This window comes from Scyliorhinus torazame, chromosome 9 (genome assembly GCF_047496885.1).
Source record: "Scyliorhinus torazame isolate Kashiwa2021f chromosome 9, sScyTor2.1, whole genome shotgun sequence".
Taxonomy (NCBI): Eukaryota; Metazoa; Chordata; class Chondrichthyes; order Carcharhiniformes; family Scyliorhinidae; genus Scyliorhinus; species Scyliorhinus torazame.
The window spans coordinates 150,772,204-150,794,816 of NC_092715.1; the positions used below are offsets into that span (position 1 = coordinate 150,772,204).

The 22,613-nt window shown below is 45.8% G+C and overlaps 1 protein-coding gene across 2 annotated transcripts in view; it reads right to left on the reverse strand.

The window, feature by feature from the left end:
* Window positions 1-22,613, reverse strand: part of LOC140429527 (guanine nucleotide-binding protein G(q) subunit alpha-like) — a 374,644-nt gene that overhangs the window by 48,534 nt on the left and 303,497 nt on the right. For both annotated transcript variants that reach the window (XM_072516637.1, XM_072516638.1), the window contains exon 6: window positions 1,991-2,144. In XM_072516637.1, coding sequence (XP_072372738.1) covers window positions 1,991-2,144 — 154 coding nt within the window. The remainder of the gene's footprint in view (window positions 1-1,990; window positions 2,145-22,613) is intronic.

Genomic DNA, 22,613 nt, shown 5'->3' on the forward strand with positions numbered 1-22,613 from the left:
ACCTTTCCTGCAGCGTATGAGGGAGACAAGGTCGACCGAATCGCACGAGTATGTACCGCGTACCTGGTGGGTGGTGTTCTCACGTGTAATGGTGGTACCCATGTCGATGATCTGGCACGTCTTGGTTAGGTTGCCATGGCAGGGTTGTGTGGTGTCGTGGTCACTGTTTTCCTGAAGGCTGGGTAGTTTGCTGCAAACAATGATCTGTTTAAGGTTGTGCGGCTGTTTGAGGGCAAGTAGTGGGGGTGTGGGGATGCACTTGGCAAGATGTTCCGTGATTTCTAAGCATTGTCTGATGTTGTTGATGTTTTTTGTTTTTAATTCCATACTTATGTGCTTCGCATTGTATGGCAATAAAGATAAATAAGTTTATGGAACCTCTTCGTCCAGTTAACTGTTCAATTGTCCACCACCACAGAACACGGAAAAACCTGTTTAACATCCCCGCCAATTTATTTGTTTATGAGAGTTTCCTGTGCACAAATTGGCTGTCACCTTTCCTACATTACAACAGTAATTATACTTCAAAAGTAATTATTGGCTGTAAAGTGCTTTGAGATTTCCAGCTGTTGTGAAAAGTGTAGGGCAGCATCGTGGCGCAGTGGTTAGCGCTGCTGCCTCACGGCGCCGTGGACCCGGGTTCAATCCCGGCCAAGGGTCACTGTCCGTATGGAGTTTGCACGTTTTCCCAGTGTCTGCGCGAGTCTCACCCCCACAACCCAAAGAGATGTGCAGGGTTGGTGAAGTGGCGACGATAAATTGCCCCTTAATTGGAAAAAATGAATTCGGTACTCTTAAATTTATTTTAAAAATTAAAAGAAAGAAATATAAAAGGTTGTGAAAAGTTTTATATAAATGCAATTCTTTCTTTTTCAGGATAAAGGGCCAATCACTTAGAACGGAGATGAGGAGAAATTACTTCACTCAAAAGGTTGTGAATCTTTGGAATTCTCTACCCCGGAGGGTTCTGGATACGCTATGATAGAATACATTTAAGGCTGGGATAGAAGATTTTTGGTCCTGCATGGAATTAAGGGGTATGGCGGGATAAAGGAGTACCGAATGGTGGAGCAGGCTCGATAGGCCATATGCTCTACTCCTGCTCCTAGCTGGTTTAGCACAGTGGGTTAAACAGCTGGCTTGTAATGCAGAACAAGACCAGCAGCGCCGTAACGGCCTTCCCAAAGAGGCGCTGGAATGTGGCGACTAGGGGCTTTTCACAGTAACTTCATTGAAGTCTACTTGTGACAATAAGCAATTATTATTATTATTTCTTGTATTCTTGTTTTTTCCTGGTTTAGAGTGGGCAAGCCTCAGTGATGATTCTTCAACCTGGTTGATTGAGAGCTTCGCTGTCGCTTGTCCTATTCACACATGCTGCAGCTTCCCAGTTGAGGGTGCCATGCTGGATCTGACACCTGATGACAACAAGCTCAGTGTGCAGCTGTCAGTATGAGGCCATTCCTACACCACGATCATAACATCCTATTCAATTTTTGGTGCTCTTTTATTACTCAATTCTGACCACTGTCTGCTGATTTCTTACCCGTATATTCATCCTCTTTTAGGCTATATAGGTGGTTGAATAAAAAGGGCTCTATAGAGTAACAGAAATAGTGTGCATTTATGGTATTAAGATCACTTGGGAGGATAAATATTACATGGACTGTTTGGGCCAAAACGCATGTCTATAGTGTGACTTCTACATGTTTCACAGTCGTATCAATTTACTCATAATTTAATATCTATAAACATAAGAGGAAAGAAAGTAAATAATATTCATCATGATTCTGTGCAATCAAAGTATTTTAAAAAGCTGGCCGAGTTTCAAATTCAAAACGTTCCAATACTTGATCAGTTGCTTCAATAATTAGTAGGCAATTGCCAAGAAGCTTCTTTTCAAAGCTTCATATATAGTACAAGTACAAAACAAATCCAGTCACACTTCTGTAAAAGTTCATAGGCGATAATTTAAATACAATTTACTCACCATCATATTCTGGGAAATAATCAACTAAGTGAGAATACATGATCTTCTCCTCCAAGAGATCTTTCTTGTTCAAGAAGAGGATGACTGAGGAGTTTTGAAACCAGGGATATGTGATAATTGTTCTAAATAGCGCTTTGCTCTCTTCCATTCGATTCTGGAATAAATTACATCAAAGCAGTTAAGTTCACTTTCGTAAAACAGAAGAACTAAGATACAAGGCTGGAGCACTGTATTTTATTCCTGTAGGCATTGATTCAAGCCCGAACTGGCGAACAATACATTTTTTACACCTCTGTGACACCAGGTAGGAGCATTGCTGAAAATAACGTATAATTGCCAGAGTTCCTCTGATTAATTTTTCAAAAAATTGTCAGAAACTATACCACTATTAGGAACATAGGCACAGGAGTAGGTGGTCCAGCCCCATGATTCTGTTCTGCCATTCAATTAGATGGCTGATCTCAACCATAACTCCATTTTCCCACCAGATATCATGAGTGCTGTTGGCAAGTGATAGCCAGAATTAATATAAACTATTAGGAAATCAAAGGTAGTTTTACGGGATTTATATTTGTATTGACAAAAATTAGAAATGAGGTATAGAAACATAGAAAATAGGAGGAGGAGGCCATTTGGCCCTTCGAGCCTGCTCCGCTTTTCATTATGATCATGACTAATCACCCAACTCAATAGCCTAATCCCACTTTCCCCCCATATCCTTTGATCCCCTTTGCCCTCAGTGTAGTTTTAGGTAGGTTTAATTTAATGATTCTGGGCATGGAAGGGACCTAAGTTAGATTCATGCTGGACAAAGAGTGTTGATCCGTGTGCGGATCATAGAGACCCTACGGTGTGAAGAATAAATAGAGCTGCTTAGTAACTTGACGCCCTTGTAAGGATAAGAGCTTCCTTTTGTTCTTCAGAGTTAGCTGGAAGTTACAGCAGTTGGTGACAGGCAGCGAGAGTGGGAACATCTCTCTCAGTTTTGCTGTAAGAAAAGTCATACAATGGAGTAATGAGAGTCAGTGCTAGAAATCTAAAGGACAGCCACTTAAGGAAACGAGAGAAAAGAAGAGGAGTTTCCAGGGAGCTTGAAGTTAAAGGAACAAAGAGGAATTGTGGCAGAACTGGGTGCTGTCCATTACAAGTCACAGAACTCTAAGGGAGTCGGCTAGTGAAAGTCAGAAATGTATCTGAAGTGGTTTTAAGGTTTATGATATCTTACTACAGTGAGGCGTTAATTTAAATAATTGTAGAGCAATTGTTGGCTGGATATCAGAAAGTGTGTGTGTAAGAGCAGTCAAGATGCAGAAATTCTAAAAGTGGTTGGCGTAAAACCTGGACGTATTCGCTGGCAGAAGTGGAGCAGAAGCTCTGTTCAAAAGTCTTTGAGTGGATTTCAGAACGCAAGCCTGTAATGAAAAGCATGATTATGAGAAAAGGTTTAAAAGCATGCTTTGGAAATGGGGTTTGGAAATTCACATATGACAATCATCTGGGGGATTCGGAGAAAGAATTTCAAAGACACTAACTTGGTCTTAGAGCAGAGTGTCTAATTGACCACAAACAATTGATGTGCCTTAAAAAAGGGACTTTGTGTGTCAATGTGGCCCTTGTAGCTTCAAACGTACTGTGCCATTCTTGTTAATCTTAAAATCTGTCTGTAATTGTTAACCTAAAGGGGGAGTAGACTGGGGACTTCCTGTGGCGCGATGTAAGGGGAGGACGCGCACGAGGTGGCGCCCGCTGGAGAACTTATTTTTTTTCCCCCTTTTCTTGGTGCCATGGATAGTTTATTCCTTGGAAACTTGTGAAAGTTAATCACGGTAGAGTTCTCTCTTTGCTGAGATGCCCAGAAAAAACGCTCAGAAAGTTGAGAGTAGAAACTCAGCGACATAGTCCGAAGCCTCTCAGGGCTTAACTGGAGGCAAGATGGCAGAGTCGGTTTCTTCCTCTCCATCCACTCCACTAACGACCAAGGCTATCATTAGTATTTTGGCAAAAGAGTTTGAGAAACACCAACAGATCGTGTCAGAGGATCTTAAAAGATCAATTGAAGAGGCCTTGGTCCCCATGCGTTGGCTTTAGAAAAAACTAGTAAGATCGTTGAAGTCATGGAGTCACTATGAAGAGCATGTAGACGGCCTTATCGGACAACAGTGATCAGATTGTCGTGCTGACTTCGGTTTCTGAAACCACTAAGTCATTCAGAGCCAAGTTGAATGAGCTGGAAAACAGAAGGCAGAACATACAGATTGTGGGGTTGCCGGAGGAGATCGAGAGCCATACCCCCAAGGAATATTTCTTGGACATGTTCCACAAAATGGTGGGGAGGGGGGGGGGGGGGGGTGGATGGATTTGCATCCCCGCCTGAATTAGACCGGGCCCATCGCTCACTTCAACCAAAGCCTCGTTCTGAAGATCCACCGCAAGATTCCACAGTTTTGAAGAAAAAGAGACTTCTTTACATTAATATATGGTTTCCTTTCTTTTTTCGAGATTGTTGTTTGGCGGTGCAAATTAATTGGGAGTTCTGTTTTTTTTTGTTTATTTATTTTTCTCCAGTTGAGGTCTCCCTCCGAACGATTTAAAAAATTCATTCATGGAATGTGGGCGTCGCTGGCTAGGCCAGCATTTATTGCCCATCTCTGATTGCCCTTGAATTGAGTGACTTGCTGGGGCTGTTTCAGAGGGCATTTAAGAGTCAACCACATTGCTGTGGGTCTGCAATCACGTGTAGGCCAAACCGGGTAAGGACGGGAGGTGCACTTCCCTAAAGGATATAATTGAACCAGATGGGTTTTTACGACAATCAATGGTTTCATGGTCCATCATTACGCCTTTAATTCCAGATTTTTAAAAATTGAATTCAAATTTCACCATCTGCCTTGCTGGGATTCGAACCCGAGTCCCCAGAACATTACCCTGGGTGGCTGGATTACTAGTCCAGTGACAATACCACAACACCACTGCCTCCCCTAACTAGGGAGTTAGTTAATGGGAGTGGTTTTGGAGGGCTCGCTGCAGCTCATTGTAGTAGTTTTTTAAGAACATTAGCTTAGAGTTTCTGTTTCGTTAAATGTAGGGTTTAGTTTCAGGATAAGTCTTTGTTTGCCTTGCTTTTATTTGCTTTTGGGTGTGGCTATGTTTTTTTTTCCAATTTAGAGTACCCAATTCATTTTTTCCAATTAAGGGACAATTTAAGTGACCAATCCACCTAGCTTTCACATTTTTGGGTTGTGGGGGCGAAACCCATGCAAACACAGGGAGAATGTGCAAACTCCACACGACAGTGACCCAGAGCCGGGATCGAACCTGGGACCTCGGTGCCGTGAAGCTGCAGTGCTAACCCACTGCGCCACCGTGCTGCCCTCTGGTGTGGTTATGTTTAATGGTAAAGATATTGTTGGGAGGGGGTGGGCGGGGAGGTAGTCTCCTGACAGTGTCCACTGGTTTTCCTTTGTCCAGTCTGATGACGTGGCTTAGTGGCCATCTTGGGTGGATCTTCTTGCTGTATCCTTTCAATGTCCCTTGGTTTACCTTTTGGAGGGAACAGCTGACTCTGGATTAAGGAGTGGTGGGAGACCTCCAATCCGTTTGGTCACCTGGAACTTGAGGTTTCAATGGCCCAGTAAAAAGGTCAAGGGCATTTGCCCACCTCAAGAGCTTAAACTCTGATGTTATTTTCTTGCAGAGACGCACTTGCGTGTCAGGTATCAGACCAGTCTGTGCAAGGGGCGAGTTGGGCAGGATTTTCATTCAGTTTCGATGGCAGGGTCAGGGGTATTTGGGGTGGGGTGGGGGGTGGGGGAGAAGAGTTATCTCTTACAGAGCATATATGTTGACAACAATGGTGTTGGAGCAGCAGAGGCTGGTAGATTCCATTCTAGAGGTGAATCACCAGTACTGGCTTCATCCTACTCCAGAGCTATTGGCTAGTTGCAGGCCCAGTTCAAGCTATTGTCTATTAGTAGTGAGTACGTCAGTTGCAATACTCCAGCAGCAATTTGTAGGAGTATGGGGAGAAAGCCAGTTTTCTTCTGGTTCAGCAACTCAAACGGCAGTCTCCTGGGAGCTCACAGATATTCAATGCGGGTGACAAAATAGTTTCCGCCCCCTCCCCAGGTCAATGCTGCCTTTAAATTCGTTTACGGTGATCTTTATAGATCAGAGCCCCCTACAGATAAATCAGTCATGTTCAACCTTCTGGACAGTTTGCCCACCCCAACGATCGAGATGGATCAGAGCAGTGAGTTGGATCCCCCACATTCTGCCCCAGCGAGATTTTAAAATGTACTGGGCTGATGCAGTCTGGCAAGGCCCCTGGTCCGGATGGGATTTTACAAGAGGTTCTCGAGCAGTTTGTACCTTTATTATTGGATGTGTTCAACGATTCCCTATCCCGGGGGCCGTTGCCTCCGACCCATAGACCCTCACTCAAGCCTCTATTCCCTTGCTACCTAAGAGGACCAAGGACCTGACAAAGTGTGGTTCATATCGTCCTATCTCAGTTTAGAATGCGGATATCAAACTGCTTGCTAAGGTGCTGGCGCTCCGATTGGAGCCTTGCCTCCCAAATATAATGTTGGAGGATCCAACAGGCTTCATGAAAGTTGTCGGCCAATATACGTCGCCTGTTAAATGTCATCCTTTTCCCCCCTCCCCTGTACCTGAAGTGGTGGTATCTCTTATTTTTTTTAAATTTAGAGTGCCCAATTAATTTTTGCCAATTAAGGGGCAATTTAGTGCAACCAATCCACCTACCCTGCACATCTTTTGGGTTGTGGTGGCGAAACCCACGCAAACACGAGAATGTGCAAACTCCACACGGACAGTGACCCAGAGCCAGGATCTAACCTCGGCGCCGTGAAGCAGCAATGCTAACCACTGTGCCACCGTGCTGCCCTCAAGTGGTAGTATCTCTTAATACTGAAAAGGCATTTGACAGAGTGGAACATGAGTATATATTTAAGATTCTCAGGAGATTTGGATTTGGTCATAAATTTGCTTCCTGGATTCACCGGTTATACAATGCTCCTACAGACAGTGTTGCTACGAACACTTGGCGCTCTGAATATTTTCCCTTGAATAGGGCAACTTGGCATGGCCTCCACCAAGAGGGGCGGAGCATCAGATTTCTCTCTATGCGGATGACCAACTTCTCTATATTCAAGACTCAGCCCCCTTGATCGACGACATAATGAATTTGCTTAACACCGTCGGCTCCTCTGGGTATAAATTGGATTTAGGCAAGAGTGACTGTTTCCTGGTTAACTCCCCTGTGAGACAAGCCCAACTGGGGATTCTCACATTTCATCCCACCAGCCTCCGTATGCAAAGTATAATTTCTGTGGCTATTAGCACCCCGTTTCCCTGGGTTTCTGTGGCTATGACTCATCTTTCATTCTCACTCTACAGTATAAATATTTCCCACTTTCTCTGTCTTGACAAAGGATCATCTGGACTCGAAACGTTAACTCTTTTCTCTCCCTACAGATGCTGCCAGACCTGCTGAGATTTTCGAGCATTTTCATTTTGGTTTCAGATTCCAGCATTCGCAGTAATTTGCTTTTATGGCGATGTTACCTTTTGTGTTACTAATGGAAGCTTCCGCTATCTACGGATCCAGGTGGCCCACAACTGGGCCTCACTTCATAAACTGAATTACACAAGCCTGAGTAATATAGTGTCAAAATGGATTTGCAGAGGTGGAACAACCTTCCTCCATCTTTGGTGGGTAGGATTCAAACTATCAAAATTGACATGTTCAAAGTTTTTCTTTTTCATTGAATATCTTCCCATTTTTCTCCCCAAATCATTTTTTAAATCAAAGTTACAAATTGATATCTTTTATTTTGATGGGTAAGATTCTCAGAATCTATAGCGTTCTGCTCCAAAGGGATAGACTCGTTGGGGGGGGGGCTTGGCTCTTCCCAATTTATTGTTTTATTAAAGGTAAAGTAGCTGCAGTTCCATATACTCATAGGTTGCTTTCCACTTTGAGGGAGAGAGCTGACTGGTGGTGATTTAACCTGAGGATCACACCTCAGCCAGGGGCAAGGTTGAGAAGGCGGGACCTTCATGAATAACCTCGGCTGGTATGACCTCAGCCATATTATTTTATTACTGGGCCGCTAACATTCAGAAAAACCTTGTCGTGGATCAGTGACCCGGATTTTATTTGGGGACAAATGGAGTCTCGTTCCTGCATTACCTCTGCTCTTCTTGCCATAGTCGCTGCATCATTTTCCTTTTCCCCCGCTAGATTTTCCTCAAACCTAGTGGCGATCTCCTCTCTTAGAATTTGGAAACAGTTTAGACAGCATTTTAAGCTCCTTTCCCATCTTCACTAGCCCCTATTTGCAACAATCACCTTTTCCTACCTTCCAGTTTGGACCTAACATTTAAATCTTCCGAAGTAAAGGGTCTGGAGAGTTTTGGGGACCTGTTCGTGGAGAGGAGGTTTGCCAGTGTTAGGCAGCCAGTTGATAAATTCCAGCAACCCATATCCAGCCTTTTTTGATATTTTCAAGTACTTGATTTCTCGTGCAAGGCCTTTCCTTCTTTTCCTTTGGCGTCACTTTCTTCCTTAATGAAGAGGACTCTGTCCCTGGCTCGGGGAAAAGGCTTGGGAGATCAGAAGCACAAAGGGACTAGGAGTCCTAGTTCAGGATTCTCTTAAGGTTAACATGCAGATTCAGTAGGCAGTTAGAAAGGCAAATACAATGTTATCATTCATGTCGAGGGGGCTAGAATACAAGAGCATGGTGCGGCACAGTAGTTAGCACTGCTGCCTCACAGCGCCAGGGACCCGGGTTTGATTCCAACCTCTGGTGACTGCGTGGAGTTTGCACTTTGTCCAATTGTCTATGTGGGTTTCCTCCGGGTGCTCCGGTTTCCTCTCACAGTCCAAAGATGTGCAAGTTAGGTGGATTGGCCATGCTAAATTGCCCCTTAGTGTCCAAAGGTTGGGGAGGGACACAGGGCTAGAGCGGGGATTGGGCCTAGGTAGGGTGCTCTTTCGAGGGGTTGGCGCAGATTTGATGGGCCGAATGGCCCCCCTCTGCACTGTAGGGATGCTACAAGCAGAGATGTACTGTTGAGACTGTATAAAGCTCTGGTTAGACCCAATTTGGAATATGGGGAGCAGTTTTGGGCCCCGCATTTAAGGACGGATGTGATGATCTTTAAGTGGGTCCAGAGGAGGTTCACAAGAATGATCCCCAGAATGAAGGACTTGGCCGCAGAATGAAGGACTTGACATATGAGGAGCAGTTGAGGACTCAGGGTTTGTACTCAATGGAGTTTAGACGTATGAGGGGGATCTCAGTGAAACATCCAGAATACCGAGAGGCCTAGAGTGAACATGGAAAGGATGTTTCCACGAATAGGAGAGACGAGAACCTGAGGGGCACAGCCTCAGAGTGAAGGGACGATCCTTTAAAACAGAGATGAGGAGGAATTTCTTCAGCCAGAGGATGGTGAATCTGTGGAACACATTGCTACAGAAGGCTGTGGAGGCCAAGTCGCTGAGTGTCTTTAAGACAGAAATAGATAGGTTCTTGATTAATAAGGAGATCAGGGGTTTTGGGGAAAAGGCACGAGAAGCGGATGAGAAACATATCAGCCATGATTGAATGGCGCAGCAGACTCGATGGGCCGAATGGCCTAATTCTGCTCCTATGTCTTGTGGTCTTATTTCGGACCTATATGGCCATATTCTTTCGTCGGACTCTGTTCCGCTAGGCGGCATGAGGGCAAAATGAGAAACTGAATTGGGCGGTACTCTTACTAGTGAGGTTTGGAGTGAGGCCATTCACAGGCTCCACTCCACGTCCTCATGTGCACAGTTCAGCCTAATTCAGTTTAAGGTGTTCCAACAGGACGCACTTGACTAGGGCAATGATGACTGGGTTGTCTCCCCACAAACGTTGAGGATAGGTGTGATCACTGTTCTCTTGGACCAGTAGCCACACACATATGTTCTGCTCTTGCCCCAAACTCGTAGACTTCTGGGCTTCATTCTTTAATACCATGTCGGAGATCCTCCATATGGATTTAGACCCATCTCTGCAGGTGGCCATATTTGGGATGTAAGATCCGCCCTCACCGGCGGCGCCTAGCGGTGCAGAGTCCGATGAAAGAATATGGCCATATAGGTCCGAAATAAGACCACAAGACATAGGAGCAAAATTAGGCCATTCGGCCCATTGAGTCTGCTCCACCATTCAATCATGGTTGATATGTTTCTCATCTCCATTCTCATGCCTTTTCCCCATAACCCCTGATCTCCTTATTAATCAAGAACCTATCTATCTTCAATCTTGGGTAGAGGCAGATGTTGTTGGCTTTGCCTCGCTGATAGCCCGGAGGCAAATGTTGCTTAGTTGGAGGGCTCCCACTCCACTCAGTGCCTCTGCTTGGCTGGGTGACGTAATGTCATTTCTACACTTGGAGAAAGTCAAATTCACCATCGGGGGGTCTACCTAAGATGGCAACCATTTATTTCCTTTTTCAAGGAATTAGTCACCGTCAGCTGTTTAGGGGGGGGTTAGGTTAGTTTTTACATTGAAGTTAATTATGTGTTTTGTTTTACTTTCAAATTTGCGTGTGATTTTTTCTTTTACTCTTGCTTGTGTTATTATGGAAAAACATTAATGTACACATTTTTAAAAAAACGTAAGGCGGGGTTGGGGATGAGTAAAAAGGAGCATTGTATTAAAAAACATTCTTTCATGTTTAATACATTTTTTTGCTGAAACTAATTAGTGGTCATGTGACTATTTTTCTCCATGTTTGATAAAAATAAAGAAAAATTACAGTCTTTTGAGCCAGGTTTTCAATTTGGGATCTTGCCGTCCAGTTACAAGAGCAACTGGGATTGTAATGCATACATACAACACATATGTAAAACTATACTCCAGTGGTTAGCAAAATCTCCACTGTTGTTTCAGTTTCCAGTGACATCTTGGAGTCAGTTTTTAGCCAAATAATAATAATAATAATAATAATAATAATAATAATAATAATCGCTTATTGTCACAAGTAGGCTTCAATGAAGTTACTGTGAAAAGCCCCTAGTCGCCACATTCCGGCACCTGTTCGGGGAGGCCGGTACGGGAATTGAACCCGCGCTGCTGGCATTGTTCTGCATTACAAGCTAGCTTTTTAGCCCAGTGTGCAAACATTTGGCACATTAGATATTAACTCAAATTGGGAAATCTTCAATGGGAAAAATCTAAATAATAGTTCTTTTCCTGGTACATTTGTAGACACATACACAGTATTAGAATGCTGATCAACTCTTATTTATCTATTAATTAAATTTTTTATTCCAATTAAGGGGCAATTTAGCATGGTCAATCCACCTACCCTGCATATCTTTGGGTTGTGGGGGTGAGACCCACGCAAACACACGGAGAATGTGCAAAAAACATTTTTTTTTTAAAAACTTAAATTCAACATTCAGATATGGCAGAATATTGTTTGTCATCCATCAGGACACTTATGTTTGCAGCTTCTCTGAATAGCTGTGATTCAAGGAATACAACTCAATGAGCACTGGAAATAGTTCATCCTAATCACAGATATTATTCCTCATCCGAATCTAAATAATGAATTCGACCAGGTTGTTGGACTTTGATTGACTATGCACCTGCACTGGTGGTTACTTCCCAACATCCATTTGTATACATTCCACAGGACTAAATTATTACGATTTCTACTACTCTGTGAAAGGGTATTCCAGTCATTTAAATGGTGAAAAACTTCCCGATCATGAAAGTTCCTCTTCTGGTGGTCAAAAGAAATGTTCCATGAAATAATCAAACTCAAAAGAAATTAAAACCTCTGGTCCACATTGGTTGCATCTGTACATCTGAAAGGAATCTAGGCAAGAGATAACAGGGGGACTATCACACAAAATTAAAATTTTGTTCATAAAAAGCATAGCATCAGAGGATGAGCAGATAAGATGGCTAATATTATACCTATATTCAGGGGAGATAGGTCATGTTCAGGGATCTATATATAGACCAGTCAGTAAGAAATGTAATAGAATCCCAATTAAAAGGTGAAAATAAAATAAAATCTTGAAACCAAAGTTCAATAGCAAATAGTCAACATGGATTTCAAAAATCAACTTCACTGAATTCTTCCAGGAAATAAAAGAGAGATTAGACATGAGTAATGTGGTAGATGGAATTTATTTCCAAAAGGTTAGAACTAGGTTGCCACCTCGTAGACTAGTTAATAAAGTCAGAGATGAGGGGCAATCAGAAAGGATATCTAGCTGTTTGAAAGGCAGAAAACAAAAAGTAGGGGCAAAAGATAGCTCTTCAGAGTAGCAGAAGGTGGGATTGCACAAGAATCTATGTTGGGACTACTCGTTCACAATTTATATCAAAGTTTTAGACTTCGGAAGCCAAAACACAATTTTGGAGTTTGTAAATGACAGATTTAGGGGTGTAAGTCAAGATTAAGGAGCAGTTAAACAAATCGTCAGACATTAGCAAACATTGGCAAATTAATTTCAACACCGCCAAGTGAGGCGCAACACATTTTGGTAAGAAAGAAATGAGGAAAACAAAAATCTAAATGGTGTAGAGAGCAAAGGGGATCTAGAAACATAAATGCACAAGTCTTTAAAGGTAGCGATGTGGCTTCATAACCAAGGTCTATTTCTAGACAGGTAGAATTGAAAAGTAGAGAAGTTGTGTGAAAATTCTATTGAACCTTGGTTAGGTCACACTTGGGAGTAATGATATCAGAATATAAGAAACAGGAGGTGTTGACCACAGAGCCCCTCTTCCATTCAAATATCATGGCCGATCTTGTGCCTCAACTCTGCATACTGACAACTCCCATATCGCTTGAAACCCCGAGATGTCAAGAATCTGTTAATCGCAGCCTACAGTATATTCAATGACAGAGCATTTAGAATTCTCGACCCCAAAGAGTTGTAAAGATTCACAATGCTCGGAAAGACATTTCTCCATCTCAATCTTAAAAGTTTGATCTCTTATCTTGAGGCTGTACCCCTAAATTGTGTTCTAAATAGCCCAGTCAGGAGAAACGGCCTCTTAACCTGTCAAGCCCTTTCAGAATCGTGTATGCTTTAATGGCTTCACCGTTCATTCTTCCAAACTCCAAAGGTATAGGTCCAATTTACTCAACCTCTCACTATCGAACAACCTTTTTTAAAAAAAATATATTTTATTCAAAATTTTGTGGCCAAACATAACAGTACATAGTTTTTCTTTTGAACAACAACAAAGCAATATAAATAACCGTGGCCAATTTTAAACAAATAAATAAATAATATATAAACAAAAACAAAAACAAAACTGAGTGGCAACTGCCTTGTCAAAAATAGTTACTCTCCAAAGATACAATCCAACATACATTACCTATAACAAGTGTCTATACATATACAATGACATCCCTGAGAGTCCGTCCGGTTCCTCCCCCCCCCCCCCCCCCCCCCCTCCCCCCTGGGTTGCTGCTGTTGTCTTCTTCTTTTCCATTCCCTCTATCTTTCTGTGAGGTAGTCGACGAACGGTTGCCACCGTCTGGTGAACCCTTGAGCCGAACCCCTTAATACGAACTTGATCCGTTCTAACTTTATAAACCCTGCCATGTCGTTTATCCAGGTCTCCACACCCGGGGGTTTGGCTTCCTTCCACATTAACAATATCCTGCGCCGGGCTACTAGGGACGCAAAGGCCAAAACATTAGACTCTCTCGCGTCCTACACTCCCGGCTCTTCTGCAACCCCGAATATAGCCAACCCCCAGCTTGGTTCGACCCGGACCCCCACCACCTTCGAAAGCACCTTTGCCACCCCCACCCAGAACCCCTGTATCATAGAATTTACAGAGCAGAAGGAGGCCATTCAGCCCATCGACTCTGCACCGGCTCTTGGAAAGAGCACCCTACCCAAGGTCAACACCGCCACCCTATCCCCATAACCCAGTAACCCCACCCAACACTAAGGGCAATTTTGAACACTAAGGGCAATTTATCATGGCCAATCCACCTAACCCGCACATCTTTGGACTGTGGGAGGAAACCGGAGCACCCGGAGGAAACCCACGCACACACGGGGAGGATGTGCAGACTCCGCACAGACATTGACCCAAGCCAGAATCGAACCTGGGACCCTGGAGCTGTGAAGCAATTGTGCTATCCACAAGGCTACCGTGCTGTAGTGCCGGGCATGACCAGAACATGTGGGTGTGATTCGCTGGGCTTCTCGAGCATCTCCCACACCTATGCTCTACCCCAAAAAATTTACTGAGCCGTGCTCCAGTCATATGCGCCGTGTAGAACCTTGAATTGTATCAGGCTTAACCTGGCACACGAGGACGATGAGTTTACCCTACGTAAGGCGTCAGCCCACAGCCCCTCCTCAATCTCCTCCCCCAGCTCTTCTTCCCATTTCCGCTCATCTACCATGATCTCCCCCTCGTCCCTCATTTCCCTATATATGTCCGACACCTTACCATCCCCCACCCATGTCTCTGAGATCACTCTATCCTGCACCTCCTGCGTCGGGAGCTGCGGGAATTCCCTCACCTGTTGCCTCGCAAAAGCCCTCAGTTGCATATACAGAAATGCATTCCCTTGGGGCAACCCATATTTTTCCGTCAGCGCACCCAGACTCGCAAACGTCCCATCTACGAACAGATCTCTCAGTTGCACAACCCCGGCTCTTTGCCATGCTCCAAATCCCCCATCCATTCTCCCCGGAACAAACCTATGGTTATTTCTTATCGGGGACCGCACCGAGGCTCCCGTCTTTCCCCTATGCCGTCTCCACTGCCCCCAAATTTTCAATGTAGCCACCACCACCGGGCTTGTGGTGTATTTCTTCGGTGAGAACGGCAACGGTGCCGTCACCATTGCTTGTATGCTAGTCCCCCTGCAGGACGCCCTCTCCAATCTCTTCCACGCCGCTCCCTCCCCTTCTCCCATCCACTTACACACCATTGAAACATTGGCGGCCCAGTAATAGTCGTTTAGGCTCGGTAGTGCCAACCCGCCCCCTGTCCCTACTGCACTGCAAAAATCCCCTCCTCACTCTCGGGGTCTTCCCGGCCCACACACAACTCATAATACTCTTCCCGATTCTCTTGAAAAAAGCCTTCGTGACCACCACCGGGAGGCACTGAAACACAGAAAGGAATCTCAGGAGGACCACCATTTTAACCGCATGCACCCTACCCGCCAGTGACAGGGACACCATGTCCCATCTCTTAAAGTCCTCCTCCATCTGTTCCACCAACCGCGTTAAATTAAGCCTGTGTAATGTACCCCAATTCTTGGCTATCTGGATCCCCAAGTACCGGAAGTCCCTTGTTATCTTCCTCAACGGTAAATCCTCTATCTCTCTGCTCTGCTCCCCTGGATGCACCACAAACAACTCACTTTTCCCCATGTTCAGTTTATACCCTGAAAACTCCCCAAACTCCCCAAGTATCCGCATTATCTCTGGCATCCCCTCCGCCGGGTCCGCCACATACAACAACAAATCATCCGCATACAGAGATACCCGGTGTTCTTCTCCTCCCCTGAGTACTCCCCTCCATTTCCTGGAACCCCTCAATGCTATGGCCAGGGGCTCAATCGCCAGTGCAAACAATAACGGGGACAGAGGACATCCCTGCCTCGTCCCTCTATGGAGCCGAAAATAATCAGACCCCCGTCCATTCGTGACCACGCTCGCCATCGGGGCCCTATACAGCAACTGTACCCATCTGATATACCCATCTCCAAAGCCAAATCTCCTCAGCACCTCCCACAAATAATCCCACTCCACTCTTTCAAATGCTTTCTCGGCATCCATCGCCATCACTATCTCCGCTTCCCCCTCTGGTGGGGGCATCATCATTACCCCTAGCAGCCTCCGTATATTTGTGTTCAGCTGTCTCCCCTTCACAAACCCAGTTTGGTCCTCATGAACCACCCCCAGGACACAATCCTCTATCCTTGTTGCCATTACCTTGGCCAGAATCTTAGCATCCATATTCAGGAGGGAAATGGGCCTATAGGACCCGCATTGCAGCGGGTCTTTTTCCTTCTTTAGGAGGAGCGATATCATTGCCTCTGACATAGTCGGGGGCAGCTGCCCCCTTTCCCTAGCCTCATTAAAGGTTCTCATCAGTAGCGGGGCCAGCAAGTCCATATATTTCCTATAGAATTCCACTGGGAATCCGTCTGGTCCCGGGGCCTGCCCCGCCTGCATGCTTCCAATCCCTTTCACTACTTCCTCCGTCTCAATCTGTGCTCCCAGTCCCGCCCTCTCCTGCTCCTCCACCTTCGGAAACTCCAGCTGATCCAGAAAGCACATCATTCTCTCCTTCCCTTCCGGGGGCTGAGCTTCATATAATCTTTCATAAAATGCCTTGAACACTCCATTCACTCTCTCCGCTCCCCGCTCCATCTCTCCCTCCTCATCTCTCACCCCCCCTATCTCCCTCGCTGCTCCCCTTTTCCTCAGTTGGTGGGCCAGCAACCTGCTCGCCTTCTCCCCATATTCGTACTGTACACCCTGTGCCTTCCTCCATTGTGCCTCTGCATTACCCGTAGTCAACAAGTCAAATTCTACATGTAGCCTTTGCCTTTCCCTGTACAGTCCCTCCTCCGGTGCCTCCGCATATTGTCTGTCCACCCTCAAAAGTTCTTTCAACAACTGCTCCCTTTCCCTACCCTCCTGCTTTCCTTTATGTGCCCTGATAGATATCAGCTCCCCTCTAACCACAGCCTTCAACGCCTCCCAGTCCACTCCCACCTGAACCTCCCCATTGTCATTGAGTTCCAAGTACCTTTCAATACACCCCCTCACCCTTAAACACCCCCCCTCATCTGCCAATAATCCCATGTCCATTCTCCAGGGTGGGTGCTGTTCTTTTTCCTCCCCTATCTCCAGGTCCACCCAATGTGGAGTGTGGTCCGAAATAGCTATAGCCGTGTACTCCGTCCCCGTCATCTTCGGGATCAGTGCCCTTCCCAAAACAAAAAAAGTCTATCCGTGAATAGACTTTGTGGACATCGGAGAAAAACGAAAACTCCTTACTCCTAGGTCTACTAAATCTCCAGGGGTCTACTCCTCCCATCTGCTCCATAAAGTCCTTGAGCACCCTAGCTGCAGCCGGCCTCCTTCCGGTCCTGGACCTCGATCTGTCCAGCCCTGGGTCCAGCACCGTATTAAAATCTCCACCCATTACCAACATTCCGGCCTCTAGGTCCGGGATGCGTCCCAACATCCGCCTCATAAAATTGGCATCATCCCAGTTCGGGGCATATACGTTCACTAAAACCACCGCCTCCCCTTGCAATCTGCCACTCACCATCACGTATCTGCCCCCACTATCCGCCACTATCGTCTTTGCCTCAAACATTACCCGCTTCCCCACTAATATAGCCACCCCCCTGTTTTTGCGTCTAGCCCCGAATGAAACACCTGCCCCACCCACCCTTTGCGAAGTCTGACCTTGTCTATCAGTTTCAGGCGCGTCTCCTGCAGCATAACCACATCTGCCTTAAGTTTTTTTAGGTGTGCGAGTACCCGTGCCCTCTTAATCGGCCCGTTCAGCCCTCTCTCATTCCACGTGATCAGCCGGGTTGGGGGGCTCTTTACCCCCCCCCCCCGCCACCTTGTCGACTAGCCATCTCCTTTTTCAATCCAGCTCCTCACCCGGTTCCCACGTAGCCGTATCTCCCCCCAACGGTGCCCTCCCGCCCCGACCACCCCACCCCATACCAGCTCCACCTTCTCCCCAGCAGCAGCAACCCAGTTAACCCCCCCCCCCCCGCTTGATCCCTTTCTAGCGTAATTGCACCCCCCATGTTGCTCCCAGAAGTCAGCAAACTCTGGCCGACCTCGGCTTCCCCCCGTGACCTCGGCCCCCACTGTGCGAGGTCCCCTCCTTCCTGCTTCCCTGTTCCCGTCATGATTACCATAGCGTGGGAACAAAGCCCGCGCTTCCCATTTGGCCCTGCCCCCAATGGCCAGCGCCCCCAGCTCCTCATCCTCCCTCCCCCCCGACATGGGGAAGAGAGAAAAGTTACAGGGTCGCAGGATTAACAACTTGGGAAATCATCTCTTCCCCCATTTCCCCCCCCTTCACCCCACGTAATCACCCCACCACTTTGTCCCAAACGTTCTTTTTCTAGCCCGCTTATTCCAGTTTCTCCTCGACAATAAATGTCCACGCCTCTTCTGCCATTTCAAAGTAGTGGTGTTTCCCTTGATGTGTGACCCACAGTCTTGCCGGCTGCAACATTCCAAATTTTACCTTCCTTTTGTGCAGCACCGCCTTGGCCCGATTAAAGCTTGCCCTCCTTCTCGCCACCTCCGCACTCCAATCTTGATATACGCAGATCACCGCGTTCTCCCACCTACTGCTCCGGATTTTCTTTGCCCATCTGAGGACCATCTCTCTGTCCTTATATCGGAGAAATCTCACCACTATGGCTCGAGGAATTTCTCCAGCCCTCGGTCTTCGCGCCATAACTCGATAAGCTCCCTCCATCTCCAACGGGCCTGTCGGGGCCTCCGATCCCATTAACGAGTGAAGCATCGTGCTCACATATGCCCCGACGTCCGCCCCTTCTGCACCTTCGGGAAGACCAAGAATCCTTAAATTCTTCCGCCTCGCATTATTCTCCAGCACCTCCAGCCTTTCCACACACCTTTTGTGTTGTGCCTCGTGCATCTCTGTCTTCACCACCAGGCCCTGTATTCCGTCCTCATTCTCAGCAGCCTTTGCCTTCACGACCCGAAGCTCCTGCTCCTGGGTCTTTTGCTCCTCCTTTAGCCCTTCAATCGCCTGTAATATCGGGGCCAACAGCTCCCTCTACTATAGAACAACCTTGTCATCCCAGGAACTAATTTAGTGAACCTTTGCTGTACTGCCTGCAATGCAGTAGAATGCACCAGAGCTGGAAATTTATAACCTCCTAATCCGGGCGTGGCAGGGGGGGGGGGAAAGAGAGAAAGAGTGTAACATTGTCAAATTGGGTTTCCTACCCAGGAGGACATCAGGTATATTTTACAAGCAATGTGGGAGGCGCAAGGTAGCTCCACCCATCCTGGAATTGATTTACTAGCAGCAGGTGGTTCCCATGCAATGTCATGTAATATGAATCCTTGTGGCCTTATTGCAGGCTGGGGAGGTCCCTCCTGTTTGGCAATTCATTGCACAAAGGAGGCACCCCGTCTTCCCCCACCCTTCTGAGTATCCCACACCACTCATTAGGGTCTGCCACATTAGTCCCAATGAAACAATCCTCAGGCTCACTGCTATTCTTCACACTATTATAAGACTTCTTTTTTTTTTAATAAACATTTTATTGAGGTATATTCAGTCTAGTAACAACAACAAAATAAACAATATACATGAAACCATAAACATAGTGCAAAAGCCATTTACCTCTCATACAGGTCCCACCCTTATTGACCCCCTACTCTAATCTAAATTACTCCCCCCTCCCCGGTCTGCTGACTATTAATTTCCTGCAAAGAAGTCGACGAACGGTTGCCACCTCCGGGTGAACCCTAACAGTGACCCTCGCACTAAATGTCCAAGACGCTCCATGCTCCTACCCACCCTCTGGAAACCAGCCTGACCTGTATCCCCCTTAGCGGTAGGAGCGGGAAGGTTGACACCTGTTTACGTAGGAAGTCCCGTACCTGCAGAGACCTGAATTTGTTTCCCCTTGCCAACCCAAACTTTTCCTCCAATGCCCTCACACTCGGAAAGCTCCCCTCTATGAACATATCCCCCATCCTCTCAAACCCACTCTCCTCCAGAACCGGAACCCCCCGTCCATACTCCCCGGGGTAAACCGGTGATTATCACAGATTGGGGCCCAATTATAAGACTCTTCTTTTAATCCCTTATGATCCTTAACTTGCCTACTAAACCAGATTCATCTTTTCCGTTGAGGTTTTGACTTTTAATGGAATGTACTTTTGTTCAATATGTTGAACTGTTTCTTTAAATGGTACTTATAGTTTACATATACCATACATTTTAGTCTGTTTACCACTCACCCTCAGTCAGCTCTCCCCTCATAGTCATCTAAATGATTTTTGTTTGGTACTGGAGTATATTGCTCTCAAGCTGAATATGGAATTAGGTATTAGGATCACTTTTTTCTCCCCGAGGAGCATTCACTATGAGATTACTAATTAACCCCATTTTATTGCAAATTACTACATCTAAAATAGCTTTATTCCTCATTGGTGCTACAATATCATGTTCCATGAAACTGTTGCAAAAGCATTCTACACACTTATCCTCCAGATGATCTTTTCTAATTTGTTTGACCAGTCTACAAAAAGATTCAAGACCCCATGGTTATTACAAGTTCCTCATATTTACAAATGGTTTAGCACAGTGGGAAAAACAACTGGCTTGTAATGCAGAACAAGAGGCCAGCAGCACAGGTTCAATTCCTGTACCGGCCTCCCGAACAGGCGCCGGAACGTGGCGACTAGGGACTTTTCACAGTAACTTCATTGAGGCCTACTTGTGATAATAAGCTATTATTATTATTATAATAAGTTCCGTTAGATAGAATAAATAATATTATGGGGTCTATAAACTAATCCCACTACTATTTTTAATCCCCACCCAAACTGATTCTACTTCCTGGCCTTCTGAACCAAGAAGCTTTCTCACTACTGTCCTCCCTTACCTTTTATTGTCAGGGCTACTCTTCCTTTTCCATTCTGTATGTCTTTTGATATGATCTCAGCAGATGTTATTCCTGAGCGAGCAATATCGCAGAGTGAGGTCTGTTTCATTGATCATAAACGTTTTTCGTAATTGTAAAAAAAAGAGCTACTAACCCCAAAAAGATAGAACGCCAGTAACACCGTTACAATTTAAAAAATTTATTAAAAAGAAAAATAAGTTAAGCACACAAGATTAAATTCGAGAAGAACCACCCCTTCCCTACATGTGAATCCAGCCCTTCCCCCCCCCAAAAAAACCCCCCAGTTTTGTTTAAAGTACACAATTAAGTTACCTTCTTAGCAATAATCCCATTATAGATTTTAACCATAAAAATCCAGTAGCTTTACCCAAGCTTTTTTTAATTCATTCATGGGATATGGGCATCGCAGCATTTATTGCCCATCCCCAATTGCCCTTGAGGGGGCATTTCAGAGTCAACCACATTGCAGTGGGTCTGGAGTCACATGTCGTCCAGACCGGGTAAGGATGGCCGATTTCTTTCCCTAAAGGCCATTAATCGACCAGATGGGTTTTTACACCAATCGACAATGGTTTCATGATTTTCTTTTTACCGAATTCAAATTTCACTATTTGTTGTGACAGGATATGAACCTGGGTCTCCACAGCATTAACCCTGGGTCTCTGGTTACTAGTCCAATGATAATACCACTATGCCACCACCTCCGCTAAAGTCAAGCCACTTTAATAAGGATGCACAACGTCTCAAACACTTTCACTCTCTGATGTGGAATTCCAAAAGCAAATTCAGAAACAAACAGTTTCCTAAAACATACTTCCCTGGCTAACATTAGGTGGTTGCCTACCAATTCAAAACTTTCACAACAGCTCACAAACAAAGAAACTGGTCTTCAGGTCTTTACCCCAGAACCGCTACATTCAGTTACAGATCCCTCCATAAATATCTTTTCCCCCTTTCATCTGATTCATTGTCCTTTTCCGCATATAAAAATCTGTAATATTTTCTATTTTGCCTCTCCTTTTGAGTCAATAAAACTTTATATTCCCTTTTACTCACAAAACCTTTGTAAGATTCCAATATTCCTTGCCACCTAAACTCCCTTATGAAATTCGACAGCTACAAAACCAATGGTGGGATTCTCTGTCCCGCCGCACCAGTTTTCTGGTGTGGCACGCCCCTGCCAGCAGCGGGATCCTTCGTCCAGCCAGCTGGTCAATGGGGTTTCTTATCGGAGGGTTTCTGAGATGGCAGAGAGCAGGGATTGAGAGGATGGGGGATATGTTTAGAGAGGGGAGCTTTCCTAGCTTGAAGGAGCTGGAGGAGAAATTTGGATTGTGAGGGGAAACGAATTTAGGTACCTGCAGGTACGGCACTTCCTACGCAGGCAGGTTTAACCTTCCCGCTCCTACCACCAAGGGGGATACAGGACAGGGTAGTTTCTAGAGTGTGGGTGGGAGAAGGGAGGGTCTCTGACATTTACAAGGAACTCATGGGGTCGGAGGAGATGCAGACTGAGGAGCTGATGCACAAGTGGGAAGAGGAGTTGGGAGGAGAGAGAGAGGGTGGCCTCTGGGCCACAACATGTGTCAGGCTCAGCTTGATACAATTCAAGATCGTTCACCGGGCTCACATGAGAGTGGCCCGGATGAGCAGGTTCTTTGGGGTAAAAGCAAGGTGTGCGGGACGGCCAGCGAACCATGTCCACATGTTCTGGACATGCCCAAAGCTGAGGGGATTCTGGCAGAGGTTTGCGGATGTCATGTCCACGGTGTTAAAAACAAGGGTGGTACCGAGACCAGAGGTGGCGATTTTCAGAGTGTCGGAAGTTCTGGGAATCCAGGAGGAGAAAGAGGCAGACGGTCTGGCCTTTGCTTCCCTGGTAGCCCAGAGACGGATA